This window comes from Orycteropus afer, unplaced genomic scaffold, assembly GCF_000298275.1.
Source record: "Orycteropus afer afer isolate SDZICR_OR568_19922 unplaced genomic scaffold, OryAfe1.0 scaffold00041, whole genome shotgun sequence".
NCBI classification, from domain to species: Eukaryota; Metazoa; Chordata; class Mammalia; order Tubulidentata; family Orycteropodidae; genus Orycteropus; species Orycteropus afer.
Genome location: NW_006921628.1, coordinates 7,515,595 through 7,531,395, shown reverse-complemented (window position 1 = coordinate 7,531,395; position 15,801 = coordinate 7,515,595). Strand labels below are relative to the sequence as shown.

The following is a 15,801-nucleotide window of genomic DNA, read 5'->3' as shown; positions in this document are numbered from 1 at the left end:
TATCTACCTCCTAGCCATGGTGTTAAGATGTGATGTAAGGATTCTATGAGGTAATGTTTGTAAGTACCTGGCACGTCACTTGACAGAGCCTAAGTCTTCAATAATTGCTAGCCACCATTACTATTGTTATTGTTGTTTTTATTTTTTATTGTGATTTGAGTGAAAGTTTACAGAACAATTTGGTTTATATTTTCATCATTTAATAATAGACCACATTCTTTCAAGAAAAAGTCATCCCCTGGTGACTGGACTGCGAACGATGGTGACAAGGATTCATAAACCAATTTCACTTTTGAAGAGCTTAAAAATAAAGACGTCAGAGGCTGCTTAAGAATCCCAAACGCCAGCGTGACATTCTCACGTCTGCACGGGTGGCCCGAGAGCACCGCGCACAGCGGAGCTCCCAGGGTCACGTGGGCCGCGTCTCCACCCCAGCGGAGTCCGTCCCGGGCGGCTGCGGTACCAGCGGCTGCGCCTGCGCGGAGCGGAGCGCGCTCTGCAGCGCGGTCCGCAGTGTAGGCGGTGCGAATATCGAGGGGGTGGCTGATGGCTCTGCCAGGCCTTGCCGGATTGGGGCCCAGCTCCCGCGGGCCGTTGGACGAGGCGGTGGCGGTGGCGGCGGCGGAGGACAACAAGGGTCCGTCCATGGTGGCGGCGGGAGTCGCTCCAGAGGAGGATGAGGAGGACGAGGGCCGCTGCCGGGGCCTGCTGCGCTGGGACGGCTTTTCTGCCTGGCTGCACTGCGTGTGTGTGGTGGGCTTCGACCTGGAGCTGGGCCAGGCAGTGGAGGTGAGGCCCGGCTGCACCTTGCCCCGCGCCGGGGCTGCCCCAGCAGAGCGTGTGGCCTACTGGCGGTCCGGCCTGGACCTATGCTACCGCGCATCCGGGCGTGGCCGCCCGCCCCTCCGCCAGTCGGTCCGGGCTGCGGTCCATTGGCAGTTCCCCTGGGAGGATCGTGGGCTGCGGCTAGGGGTGAAAAGTTCTCTCTAGGCTCCTCCTAAATACTTGTTGATTCCCCCGCCCCCGAAAATCCAGACTCAAAGGAATATAACCAAAAGGGTGAGCGGCACCTGGAGAAAGCAGCAGGCAGGATGTTTATTTGGACTTTTTCAAGAAGGGAACAATGCTGCTGACATAACGGTGAATTGTAGTGGCCAGACCTTGCCCATCTTAACTTTTGAGACACACAGATTATTCTGGAAATTTGCAGTAATTGAGAACATTCCACTCAGACTCAGCTGAAGTGCTGCTTATCCTCAGCATGTATATTCTCCTTTCACTTCTTTTGTTCCTCATTTCTGTTACTTCTTGATGTTGCTGCTTTAACAATAACCTTGAAAGTTAATATCAAGATTAGTATAGGGAAAATAGTGTGCTTGTGAATCTTTCAAGTTTTCCATCTTTTGGGCACCTTATTGAAAGGCCTTCAAATTTGATCTATTCCTGACATTGTTTAGGGTCCTTTTGTAGCTTAAGAGCATGCCTGCCTTGTTTTTTATGTGTCCAAGGAAAATGTTATCTGAAGGATGTATGTTTAGAAGAGTGTTTTGTTGGAAATGACAGATTTTAATGAGCCATCTCATTCTGACATTAGTGGCATGGGCTAGCAGAGAAAATTGGCCAGGGAGGTTTTTCTTAATGTGAATATACTGCGTTTGTATTCAACCTGTCTTGGTGTTTCATCAGTACACAATTCAGTAAATGTTTTCACTAAGATCTAGGCATTATGCTAATTGCTGGAATACATATATGAACTGTATGCTCTAACCAGACATGTATTTGTCTATTGAGACTACAATTTAGAAGAGAACCAAGAATTAATCACAAAAGCAGATTAGGCCAAATGCAGTGTCTGGCATATAGTAGTGTTCAATAAATACTTGTTAATATCGTGAATGAATACTTGAAAAATTCTTTACCTTAACTGAGGTAGGAACACTAGTTCCTAAAGACTTTGAAGAAGTTGAAACTATGCACAACACAACATACACCCATTCAGCAATTTTTTTCATTTACAATTACTTGACAGTGGTTACATACTTCATACTGTGTCACCATTCTCACTGTTACTGCCCCTATTGTTTGCCTACTGTTAGCATATACAATCTGCCCCTTAAAGTTCTCATTTGTGCTTTAGAGTTCCTGTTTTCATTTCTAGTTCATGTAAGTAATTCTTCAATGGGGTGCAATGCTAAAAAGCAGACATTTATTGAGCTGAAGTGTTTAGTTTAAAGATGACTTCATAATGGTTTCTTGGCTCAGAGTTCAAAAGTTGTTTCAGGCAATAGATTCGAGTGTCCCTCTGTAAGTTTAGTAAGAATTTGAAGTTTCATTCCACAATTTTCCTCCTTTTAATCAAGATCCATCTTTTGCTTCCCTGATGAAAACATTCTGTATTGGTAGCTAGGCACCATCCCTTTATTCTGGTCTCATAATTTCCTTCTCTAATTCTTAGATCATCTTACTTCTCTATTGCTCCAGGATGGCCATTCACAAGCTCTTAAGACTCTAGGCATTCATTACCTGCTGAACTAGGAGAAACAGTAGAAACTCTAAAAATGATACTAGGCCAACTGACTGGACAGGCTCATGAAACTACTACCACAAACCCTTGAACCGAGAAAACTAATCCCATGAGGTGTTTATTTGACTCTAGTAGTGTCAACAGCTGTATGCTTTTTTTGGGGGTGGGGGTGGGGGGAAGACTGCTAATACTGTTGTAAAATTAAATGTAGCATTTTATTTGTCATTTCATCTCCCCTTTTAAACCTTTTTCTAGTGTATAGCTTAGTGATAGCAGTTGCAGTAGTCAGTTTGTATAACCATTATGCTTAGTTGATGCCAATTTTCCCATCACCATAAAGATTCAGTACTTCTCATAGAAAGATTTCCATTCCCCCTCTCACCCCTAAAACCCACTAATAGCCATTGGCATGTTTAGCTGTTTTTGTCATTTTATATCACTGGGACCATATAATATTTTTTTTGTTTTGTGATTAACTTATTTTACTCAGCGTAGTGTCTGAAAGGTTCATCCGTTTTGTAGCATGTGTTAGGACTTCATTTTTCTTTAAGGCTGAGCAATATTCCATAGTATGTATGTACCACATTTTATGTATGTTCCTATTTTTTTGTTATTGTGAATAGTGCTGCAGTGAACATTGGAGTACATATGTCTTTTCTTGTCCCCACTTTTAGGTCCCTTGTTTTTGTTAGGTGCCATTGAGCTGGTTCTGATTCATAGTGACCCTATATACAACAAAAAGAAATACTGTCTGGTCCTGCGCCATTCTCACATCCTTGCTCTGCTTGAGCCCATTATTACAGCCACTGTGTAAATCCATCTCAGGAGGGTCTTCCTCTTTTTCACTGACCATCTACTTTACCAAGCAGGATATGCTTCTCCAGGAACTGGTCTCTCCTGACAGCATGATCAAAGCACATGAGGTGAAGTCCCTCCATCCTCACTTCTAAGAAAGATTCCAGCTATACTTCATCCAAGACAGGTTTAGTCGCTCTTCTTGCGGTCCATGGTGTATTTAATATTCTTTGCCAACACCTTAATTCAAATGCATCAATTCTTCTTCATGTTTTCCTATTCATTGTCCAGCTTTCACATGTATATGGGGATTGAAAATACCATGGCTTGGGTCAGGCATACCTTAGTCTTCAAAGTCACATCTTTTATTTTGAGCATTTTAAAGAGGTCATTTGCAGCAGATCTGCCTAATGCAGTATGCCATTTAATTTCTTGACTGCTACTTCCATGGGCATTGATTCTGGATCCAAGTAAAATTAAATCCTTGACAACTTCAGTCTTTTCTCCATTAATCATGGTGTTGCTTATTGGTCCAGTTGTGAGATTTTTTTTTTTTTTTAATTATGATTTGGGTGAAAGTTTACAGAGCAAATTAGTTTGCTATTCAACAATCTGTTTTGTGACATATTCTGTAATCCCCACTGTAAGAGCATTCTTCTCACTTCCCTCTGCCCACCCCTTCCTGTCGTCCTTTCTTCCATCCACTCCCTAGCTTCCTAGCTCTATCCCTGGGCAAATATTGTCCTCTTGATTTCATATGCTTGATTGTTCTAATAAGTGCATACCCTCCTGGTATTACTATTCACTTTATAGGGCTATCATTTGGCTAGCAGTTAATTCCCAGGGATTAAGTTCATTTCCTAGCTTGACTGGTGTGTAAGGGCCACACCATAGTCTTGGGGTTCCTGCAGTCTTCATCAGACCAGGATGATTTTGAGTTTTGGTGCACATTTTCCCCCACTCTATCTGGGACCTCTTATTGTGAACCCTATATAGCAGACAGCAGTGGTCTCTGTGTACTGTCTAGTTCTTCTGGTCTGAGGGTTATGGAGGCTGGGATTCATGTGCTTTAGACTAATTGTTACTTGTGTCTTTGATTTTCTTCACTCTTTACTTTGGACGGGGAGAGACCAATAGTTGCACCTTAGATGATTGCTCACAAGCCTTTAAGGCCCCAGTTGCAACTCTAGTTGTGAGGATTTTTGTTTTCCTTATGTTGAGGTGTAATCCATGCTGAAGGCTGTGTAGTCTTTGATCTTCAACAATAAGTGCTTCAAATCCTCTTTGCTTTCAGCAAGCAAGGTTATGTCATCTTCATATCGCAGTTTGTTAGTAAGTCTTCCTTCAATCCCGATGGCACAATTTTCTTCATACAGTCCAGCCTCTCAGATTATTTGCTCAGCATACAGATTGAATAAGTATGGCGAAAGAATACAACCCTGAACCACACTTTTCCTCATTTTAAACCATATGGTATCCCCTTGTTCTGTTGGAACTGCTGCCTCTTGGTCTGTGTACGGGTCCCTCATGAGCACAATTATGTGTTCTGCAGTTCTCATTTTTCTCAGTGTTATCCTTAATTTGCTATGAGCCACACAGTAAAATGCCTTTGCATAGTCAATAAAACACAGACATCTGTCTGGTGTTCTCTACTATGAGCCAGCATCCATCTGACATCAGCAGATCCTCTTCTCGTTCCACATCCTCTTCTGAATCCAGCTTGAATTACTGGCAGATCACTTTGTGTCCTTCTGGAACTGTTTTGAATTATTTTCAGCAAAATTTAATTTTGCTGTGTTACTAATGCATATGATATTAGTGATACTGTTTGATAATTTCTGTATTCTGTTGGATCACCTTTGGAATAGACACAGATATGGATCTCTTCCAGTCAGTTGTCCATGTACCTATCTTTCAGATTTCTTGGCATAGGTGAGTGAGTGCTTCCAGCATTGCATCCTTTTGTTGAAACATCTCAATTGCTATTCTGTCAATTTCTGGAGCCTTGTTTCTCACCAGTGCCTTCAATGCAGCTTGGATTTCTCCCTTCAGTACTGTTGGTTCTTGATTGTATGATACCTCCTGAAATGGATGAACATCAACCAGTTCTTTTTGGTACAGTGACTCTGTGTATTCCTTCCATCTTCTTTTGATGCTTCCTGCATCATTCATTGTTTTGCCCATAGAATCCTTCAGTATTGCAACTTGAGGCTTGAATTTTTTCTTTACTTCTTTCAGCTTGAGAAATGGCTGAGTGTATTCTTGATTTTGATTTTCTAACTCCAGGTCCTCGCACATTTCATTATAATACTTTATTTTGTCTTCCTGTGCCACCCTTTGAAATCTTCTGTTTAGCTCTTTTACTTCATCATTTCGGAATTCCATTTGTTTTAGCTGCTCTATGGTCAATTGCTAGTTTCAGAGTTTCTGGTATCTATTTTGGTCTTTTCTTTCTTCCTTGTCTTTTTAATGACCTTTTGCTCGGAGTGGGATTTTGGTTCATACAGTATTTCTAATTTTTTGAGGAATTGCTGTAGTGTTTTCCACAATATTTGTACCATTTTTCAGTCCACCAGCAGTGGATAAGGGTTCTTATCTCCCTACTAGTATTTGTTGTTTTCTGATCATTGCCATTCTAATATGGGTGAAGTGTTTGCTCTTTGTAGTTTTGATTTGCATCTCTCTAATGGCTAATGATGATGAGCATCTTTTCATCTATTTGTTGGCTGCTTGACTCTCCTCTTTGGACTCCTGTCCTTTGCCCATTTTTTGATGGCATTATTTGTCTTTTTGTTATTAAGTTGTAGAAGTTTATGTATATTTTGAGTATTAAATCCTCATCAGCTATGTGGTTCCAAAAGATTGTTTTCCTGGTGTTTAAGTTCTTTTTACTCTTTTGATAAAGTCTTTTGATGAACACAGTATTTAATTTTTATGAAGTCCCAGTTGTCTATTTTGTCTTCTGTTGCTTATACATTTGTTGTATATAACAGTCTGTTATTAAAGAAAACTAAGTCCTATATTTTGTTATGAGAACTTCATAGTTTTTGTATTGACATTTAGGTCTTTAATCTATTTTGAATTAGTTTTTCTGTGTGGTGTGAAGTGTGAGTCTTGCTTCATTTTTCTACATGTGGAAAGCCAGTTTTGCTGGTATTGTTGAAAATACTGCTCTTCTCCCATTGAATGTATGTAGCATTCTTGTTGCCCGTAGATGCATGGATTTATTTCTGGGTTCTAATTCTATTCCATTGGTCTATGTGTCTATCATTAAACTTTAAAAAAAAAAAAAAAAAAAAAACTAAAGGAGATTCTTTTGGATTTTGTCATTATTTGGATTGTTCATTGTAACATGAGCATATTTTTCTGATGAAATAAATAGAATATTCCATAATTGAGGCAATGCAAAAAATGTGAATCATTGAAAGACTTATTTTGAATTTGATTTCTCACAGTATATGCTGCTGTACAGAATTTTATTTAAGTCAGTAGTTCTTAACCATTTTTGCTTCCTCAATCTTTTTAAAAATATGATGAACTCCATGTACTCTCTTCATTAGAAAAATACTTACTGATACAAAATTATTTATATGCTTCCAACTGTCTGAGATCATCCTTGGACCCTCTATTCCATTGTTCCCAAATTCAGAATGACTTGATTTTAGTAAGTCCACTTTAGAAGGTATAGGATGAAGGCCTTATTTAGTCTGTATGCTGAACAAATCACCCAAGATAAAGAAGAACATGGCATCAGCATTGGAGGAAAACTCACTCACAACCTGTGGTATAGGAATGACACAACTTTGCTTGACAGGTTGCAAGCACTTACTGATGAAATCTTTCAGTATGGATTATACCTGAATGTGAAGAGAACAAAAATTCTCATAATGACTGATAAACAACATCATGATAAATGAAGAGAAAAATGTTATTGTCAAAGATTTCTTTCTACTCAGATCAATAATCAACATCTTTGGAAGCAGCAGTCAGATCAAATGATGTATTGCAAATCTGCTGCAAGAGACTTCTTTAAAGTTTTAAAAAACAAAGATGTAAATTTGATGACTAAAGTACATCTGGCCCAAGCCAGTGGTCTTTTCAGTTGCCTCATATGCATGAGAAAGTTGGATAATGAAAGGGAAAGACAGAAGAATAGTTGATGTGTTTAAACTGTGATCTTGGCAAAGAATATTGAATATACTGTGGACTGCCAGAAGAATGAATGTGTCAGTCTTAGAAGAAATACAACCAGAACGTTCATTAGGAGTAATCATGGTGAAATGTCAACTTGCTTACTTAAGTCACATCATCAAGAAAGACCAATTGCTAGGAGATAACATCATGTTTGGTAAGGTAGAGGGCCAGCAAAACAAGGGAAACCTCGGTGAGATGAATTGACACAATAGCTACAACAATGGACTCAGATATACCAGCAATCACAAAGATGGTGCAGGACAGGGCAGTGTTTCGTTCCTTTACATATAAGGATGCCATGAGTTGGAGCTGACTCCATGGCAGCTAACAAGGGGGATGAGAATCGGGAAGATTTGCCTAGTAAAGGATCCAAAGAAAGAAAAAAAAGTTAAGATGTAAAACAACTTAATCTTGTTTTCCTGAGAGAGAAATGTGCAATATTGTACTCTGCCACTTTAAAATGAAGGGAAAAAAAGAAGAAAAATTGGTAATTAATGTAATAAAATAATTGGCTGGGGCAGGACAAAGAAGGTATGTGTGTAATTGTGTTGGAAGTAGCCTCATCCCCACTCCTGTAATGCACAGCTGTGGAGACTGATGAACAATTAATTAAAGAATAGATAAAAACTAAGTTTGGGCTATTGCCCAAAATGTTGCAACACACCTATATTATCAAAAAAGGCAGTCATTGAATCTTAGACTTGAGTGGTACTTTAGGAGCTGTTCTGCCGTGACAGAAAGTACACATTAGCAGGTTTTTTTTTTTTTTTTTTTTTTTACAAATGAGTAAACCGTCCCACTTATTTAAATTTAAGTCCTTGCTAAAGAGACAATATAGGAGACTGATTAAGAACTCAGACTTTCGGGCTGGGCTGCCTGGGTTTGAATCGGTGTGACCCTGGGCAAGTTTGTCTGAACTTTACACTTCTCTATAATGGAATATTCATGCTTTGAGTTGATTCTGACTCATAGCGACCCTGTAGAGTAGAAGTGCCCCTTAGGATTTCCGAGGCTGTAATCAAGTTAGCAGCCGAGCCCTTTAAGCACTGTGCCTCCAGGGCTCCTGTAATGGGTTAACAGTTATTTCCTACATTATTGAGAGGCTACTTATTTCATAACTTTATTGAGAGGATTAGATAATTTAATGTTTGTAAAGCATTTAGAACAGTGTCTGGGACTTACTAAGACCTATGTAAGTCTATTCGGGAAGCATTGATTTTCTAGAAAGTCACTTTTTCAATTTCAGTGGAGAAAACCCCTAACTTTTATTAAGTTGAAGATTTAGGGCATTAGTTTTCTGCTTGTAAAATTAAACTGATATACTAGAATCAGTATTTTTTTTAAGGTAAGAAACTTTTTTCCCTCTGTGAAAGCAAATCTAATGTGGAACCTCAATAGTTACTCTGGTTGAAATGGGGAATTTGAATTAAGGCCATCAAGGTGTTTCCAGTCACATACATAGTGGGCCTCCATAAAGTGGCTAGAGCCCAGAACTGAGGAAGAGGAAGCCTCTTTTGGTAGGTCTTGTATTTATGCCTCATGCTCTCTGCAAGCTTGACTTCCTCTGCTCTTCAGATCTATGTAATAGTGAAGTTGCCTTTCTAACCACTTAAAGGGAGTGAATCAGTTTATTTATAGCACCTAAGGAAGGTTCCGGGAGCTCTGGTAGCATAGTGGCTAAGGCACTTGACTGCTAACCAGAAGCCTGGCAGTTCAAACCCACCAGCCACTCCTCAGAAGGAAGATGGGGCAATCTACTTCTGTAGTGATACTGCCTCGGAAACCCAAGGAGGAGGGGTCGCTATGAGTTGGATCCGACTCCACGGCACATAACAACAACAACACAAGGAAGGTTCCCAGTCTGGTTGGGGAAGATTCTGACTCTGATACCATGAGCTGAGGACCTCATTGGATGGGAGAATAATCTACTGTTGCATGAAGTATCTGCCAAGGGCCTTGTCCTAAGTGATGGGGGCAATTAGAGGGGTCTTTTGAGTTAGGAAGAGACTATAAAAGGTGTTGCATACAGTGGGCATGCTCAGCTTCCTTTTCCCCTCAGGAAGCCGTGAGGCATCACCACAGAATCCAAGTGACTTCTGAAACAAGATTTGAAATCTGGATTTGATCTACTCTGATTATATAGTAAAGCCTTAATTATCTGAACCCATAATTGCCTCATTTATTTGAAGTTTTTTTTCTGATTCATAACTTGCTCATTGTTGAAAATTTGGCAAGAAAGGGAAATTATAGCAACACCAGAAAATGTCGCTCAGTTCTGCTACTAACAGGCAACTGCTATTAATATTTACCTTTTAAAAAAATTATATTGTCATGGGTTAATTTGATTCTTAGGAATAGAAACCCTCTCACATAAAGGGAGATTTATTACAAAGATTTCAGGCAGCCTTGTGGAACGCAATTGCAGGAAGCAGGAGTGAGCCTCATAAGATTTGGAAAGCCCCAGGCTTTTGCCTTTTCTCTTTGTCCTGAGCTGTCTGATCTTTTGTCTCTGCTTCTCTTTGCTAGTCTGTTCATTTTCCCTGCTAAGGGTGGCTTTCTCTACAAAAGCCTCAAGTCTCTGCTCTCCCATAACTCCCGCTTGACTTTGAGTTACCATGGCAGTGATTTTAGCCCAACTCTACCTTCCCTTACAGAGCTAGGCGGAAGCTGCGGTGTAGTAAATTACATAGTGTGGCTTTTCTAGCTGTAAGTCTTTGTAAACGCTGTGGTGGAATTTGCCATGAGCAACCCATTAGCTCCTGATTATTAAAGTTATCCACCTGGGGTATTTCTGTTGCGAGTGCCATGAAGCAATCTTCTGGGAAGTTCTGGCTCTCAGGTGTGTAGAATTCTGATGTTGGGATTGGTTAGTTTGGCCCTCTGCCAGGCTCGAAAGAAGCCCTCCTAGGGGCAGAAGAAATCTCTCGCTGCTAGCTGGGAGATGCAAGGGACATGCGCTGCTGAGAGTGAGACACCGAGAGACATGTACTGTTGGGAGAGAGACACACTGCTGGGAAAGAGACTGTTGGCTGAGAGACGGCAGGCTTAGAGAGACTGAGCGTGTTCCTGAACTTGAATTGTAGCCTGTTGCTTCCCTAAAAAACCCCATAATCTGTGAGTTCTGTGCAGCTACTGCAGTGAATTATCAAACCCAGCAGAGAGATGGTAGGTGCTGTGGGGTTTGGTGCAAGAGCCGAAGGGAGGCAGCATGTCTGGCCTTGCAGGAATAGGCCTTGGGCTACTGATGGTGATTCTGGCTTCCTCTTGTGGGGTTAGGGGAGGTCAGATGATGTGGCCTCCCTGCCTCTTTGGCAGAAGCTTACTGCAAATACTGGAGTATCTGATTGGCTCAGCCTTGGCACCATTCTTGTTCAGTCAGCTGTGGTCAGAAGACAGTAACAGCAATGGCCACTTTTACCCTTGGAACAGAGGAGGAAGGGTAATTTCCAAAGCCTGGACTGGGCAGCAGTCTGAAACATGACCATTATAACAACAACAAAAAAAACCTATTGCTGATGAATTAATTCTAACTGATAGAGACTCTATAGGACAGAGTAGCTCTACCTCATAGGGTTTCCAAGGTTGTAAATCTTATGGAAGCAGACTTCCCACAGAGCTACTGGTGGGTTTGAACTGCCAACCTTTTGGTTAGCAGCCCAGCGCTTAACCATGCACCACAAGGGTTTCTTTCTAGTATAGAAGTCTGCTTTTATTGATAAACATTCTCATAAACAGTTTGCCAGATTATTAAAGACTTCATAAATACAATTTATTGGCCATCATTTATTTGTTTTCCTGAATTTCCAGTTTTTAAAATAATGCATGGGGTTATTTGCTGCCTATACACACATGTCGGAGATGTTTTGCCTCTTGTGAACTCTTAACACTTCATGTTCTTACCTGCTGTTGTCTATTCCTACTCACAGCAGTCCCATGCACAATGGAGTGAAAAGCTGCCTGGTCCTGTGTAGCAGCACAATGGTCGTTGAGTGCTAGAATTCTCATCTTCCATGTGGGAGACCCAAGTTCAGTTCCTAGCACCTCGTGTACACCTACCATTCATCTGTCAGTGGAGGCTTGTGTATTGCTCTTTGTTGAAGAACAGGTTTTGCAGAATGTCCAGACTAAGACAGACTAGGAAGAAAGCATTTCATAGCAGGTTGATATTTCTATAATTTGAAATCACCTTCTGAACATCTCAAAACTAGTAGAACCAGTTGTTGCCAAATCATTTCTGACTCATGACAAGCCAGTGTGTGTCAGTAGACCTGGGCTGCATAGGATTGTTGCTGGCTGATATTTTAGAAGTGGATTGTCAGCCTTTCTTCCAGTGTATCTTGGTCATCAACTGAATGTGTTTACTGTTTGTATCACCTAGGGACTCCATGAACCTCCTCTTAGGCCCCAGATTTTACACAAATTGAGAAATCATTGAATAATTTTTTCCTCTTAAAATTTATGACCTATCACTTTCTTAGACTTTCAATCTGATTAAAAGAGTATAAGCTTTAGGTTAGAAAAATAGAGTTGGGCTAAAATTACTGCCATGGTAACTCATCCTGCTAGTTGTCTGATTTTGACACATTTTCTTTTCAACTCTTGAGTCTCATTTTCCTCAGCTGTAATGTGGAAAAATAATATCCTGAGAGTGTTGTTGGAGGTACTGAGTGAAATAATGCATGTAAGAATGAATGCCAAGCATTTAATGCACACCCAATATGTTAGTCCCTTTTACAGTCAGGACACTGACACATTAAATAATCAGTATGTGACTCTTACCTGGCTATTCCCTCAACTATATTATTTTGCCTTAAATTGATTTTTTTTTTTTTTAAGATGCATGGCCTTACCTGTAAATCAAAAGTACTTCCTGGAGTCAGGCTTACTAGATTTGATTTTGCTTGTAATCCATTGTATAACATATATGTATATATTTATAGTTTATATTCCGTTTCTTAATGAAAACGATTTCAAGTCACTGGAATTATATACAGATCAGGGCAGTTTATCATAAATTCCTGCCTTCTGAGCTTTATCCCTGGGCAAATGTGCCCCTTTGATCTCCCATGGTTGATTGTTCTAAGGAGTACATACCTCCTTGGTGTTATTGTTCACCTAACGTGAATACCAGAAAAAAAAAAAACCTCACTGCCCTGTCATCGATTCTGTCTCACACTGACCCCTCTTTGGGTTTCCAAGGCAGTATCTCTGCAGAGCTAGATGGCCCAGTCTTCCTTCTGAGGAGTGGCTTTGGTGGATTGGAACCGCTAGCCTTCTGGTTAGCAGTCAGATGCCTTAGGCACTACACCAAGGCCTGTGTGTTTTGTTTGGCTGAAAGCTGAGCCTCAGGGGTGAGTTCAGTTCCATGCTTGAAAGGTGTCTAAGGCCACTGGTTGTACTTCTTCCGAGGCCAGTGTGTTTGTTCTTCTGGCAGTCCATGGTATAGTCAATATTCTTTGCCAGCACCACAGTTCAAACACATCAGTTCTTCTTCTGTCTCCTTTTTTCAATGCCTAGCTTTCACAGGGATACGAGGTAATCGAAAAGACCATGGCTTGGGTCAAGTATACCTTAGTCATCAAAGTGACATCTTTGATTTTTAAACCCTTACAGAGATCTTTTGCCACATATTTGTCCAATGCCATATATCTACTGATTTCTTGACTCCATTTTCCATGGAAATTGATTGTTGATCTAAGTAGAATGAAATCCTTGACAACTTCAATTTCTTTACCATTTATCATAATGTTGTTTATTAGTCCAGAATAATACCATATATACTTGTAAACAATTTTGTTGCATTTGATGTCTTTGTGTTCTCTCCTCTCTTCTTCTTTGTCTTCTCTATGTGTATGCATAAGGAGCCCTGGTTGCACAGTGGCTAAGTGCTCAGCTGCTAATCGAAAGGTCAGTGGTTTGAACCCAGTAGTCACTCTGGGAGAAATATGTGGCATTCAGCTTCTGTAAAGATCACAGCCTTAGAAACTATGTAGGACATTTCTGTTCTGTCTTGCGGTCACTATGAGTCAAAATCAACTCGACAGCAATGGGTTTGGGTTTATGTGTTTGTGTGTGTGTGTATGTGTATGTGTGTCCATCTATCTATGAATTATTCATTTGAGAGCAATGGAAGAGTCTTGTGTCAATAATATATTCTTGCCTTGTCCCTTTAAAAGCAGTACGTGGAAGTTGTAAATGATGTTTTTCACATACTGTAGGTCATAACTTGGTCACATGTCTATACTGAGCTACAAGAGAGGTTGGGAAATCTTTATTCTGGGTGGTCGTATACCTTGCTAAAATTCAAAAGGTCATATTAAAAAAGGAAGAATGGATATTTGGAGGCAGTAAGCAGTAAGCAGTTACTAGGAGCTCTGGTAGCATAGAACCTAAGGCACTTGACTGCTAACCAGAAGGCTGGCAGTTCAAATCATCAGCCACTCCTCGGAAGGAAGGTTGAGCAATCTACTTCCATAGTGATAACTGCCTTGGAAACCCAAGGAGGGGTCGCTATGAGTCGGGGCTGACTCAACGGCACATAACAACATCAACAAAGCAGTTACTAAGGAGCTCTGGTGGCATAGTGCCCAAAGCATTTGACTGCTAGCCAGAAGGTTTACAGTTCAAATCCACCATCCACTCAGTGGAAGGAAGACTGGGCCTGTGGTGGGAATCCCTATTAATTTCTGATAAACTGAAAGAATATCTCTGCTAAAACATCAAGAAGACATTCTATGAAGCTATATTTATCTTGAATAAAAGTACCAAGAGAAATGCCTGTAAGACTTCTCAAAGTCTTTAAATCTAAGTGGATTATGACAGCCCTTTCCTTTTAGGATTGTTTCCTTAAGAAGGGATGCATCTGGCTGGTTTATTGATATATTAGGATTATTAACTGCTTCTGAGAAAAATGGCTAACTTCAGCATTTAGATGGTTGGATGTTAAATATGGCATAGCAGTTTACAGAGAGTAGGATATAATTAACCTCTGCTATGCAGTGGTTAGGGAGCTCTGGTGGCATAGTGCCTAAGGCATTTGACTGCTAACCAGAAGGCTGGCGGTTCAAACCCACCAGCCACTCCTTGGAAGGAAGAATCTATTTCCATAGAAATACCACCTCTGAAACCCAAGGGGAGGTCGCTGTGAGTTGGAATCAACTCAATGGCAGTGTGTTTGGTTTCTTTTGGTATACATTGGTTAAAGAACTCGGTTCCTAACCAAAAAGTTGTCAGTTTGAACCCACCAGCAGTTCCTTGGAAAAAGGGTGAGGTGTCTGTTTCCATAAAGATTTATAGCCTTGGAAACCCTATGGGGCAGTTATTCTCCATCCTACAGGGTCACTGGGAGTCAGAACTGACTTTATTTTGGTTCAGTTAAGAACTATAGAGGAAAGAATCAAACTTCATACAAATGCAACCCAATGTAAAGGGAGAAGAATATTTAAGGTCTAGAGAATGAAGACTTGAAATTGCTTTCTGGCACCAAAGAAAAAAGTCAACCATGTTTTTTTCCTTTAAAATAACAGAAACTTAGCCCAAACTGACATAGGAAAAAAGAACTAAAATTACTGCCATGGTAACTCATCCTGCTAGTTGTCTGATTTTGACACATTTTCTTTTCAACTCTTGAGTCTCATTTTCCTCAGCTGTAATGTGGAAAAATAATATCCATGTTATTGAACAGTCAGTCCACAGGTGGGCCTTACCTCAAGTATAGCTGAATTTAAAGTTAATAATGTCATAAGTACTTGGTTTCTCTTCCATCTTCTACTGTGTTGGATTCATCTTTGGGTTCCTTGTGGTAGTCCCTGGCTCATTTGAGCACTTCTGTTCTACTGGCAAGATGACTTCATCAGTTCCAGGTTCTTGTCCCCTCAGCTGAATAGAGGGGCTTCCTGTTTCAGTTTTCCTAGCAAGGAACTCTTTGCAGTGCTTTGCCTGTTACAGAAGTATTTCTTATCCCAGAAGCCAGGGAGATAGGACATGCTAGCTAAATGGTTTATATCTTGTTCTGTATTCAAACCTGGATTTTGGGGTGTTGAGATCTGGGGGCTCATCTAAATAACTTGGGCCTAAGAAGGGGGCATACATATTTTCAAATTGGATGCTTAATAATGGCTTGACACAATGCCTGCAATAGCAGGTTCAAACATAGCAGTGATGGTGAGTATGACCCATACCAGACAGTATTTCATTCTGTTGTACATAGGGTTGCTCTGAGTCAGAACCTACTCGACAGCACCTAACAACAACATCATACTGGAAGAATGGGCATTGAATGTGGATGA

The 15,801-nt window shown here is 40.6% G+C and overlaps 1 protein-coding gene across 1 annotated transcript in view; it reads left to right on the top strand.

Annotated features, from left to right (window-relative positions):
• The first annotated feature begins 546 nt into the window (after nucleotides 1–546).
• DENND6A (DENN domain containing 6A) overlaps nucleotides 547–15,801 on the top strand; it is a 90,324-nt gene continuing 75,069 nt past the window's right edge. The window contains exon 1 of the mRNA XM_007937267.2: nucleotides 547–789. Coding sequence (XP_007935458.1) covers nucleotides 547–789 — 243 coding nt within the window. The remainder of the gene's footprint in view (nucleotides 790–15,801) is intronic.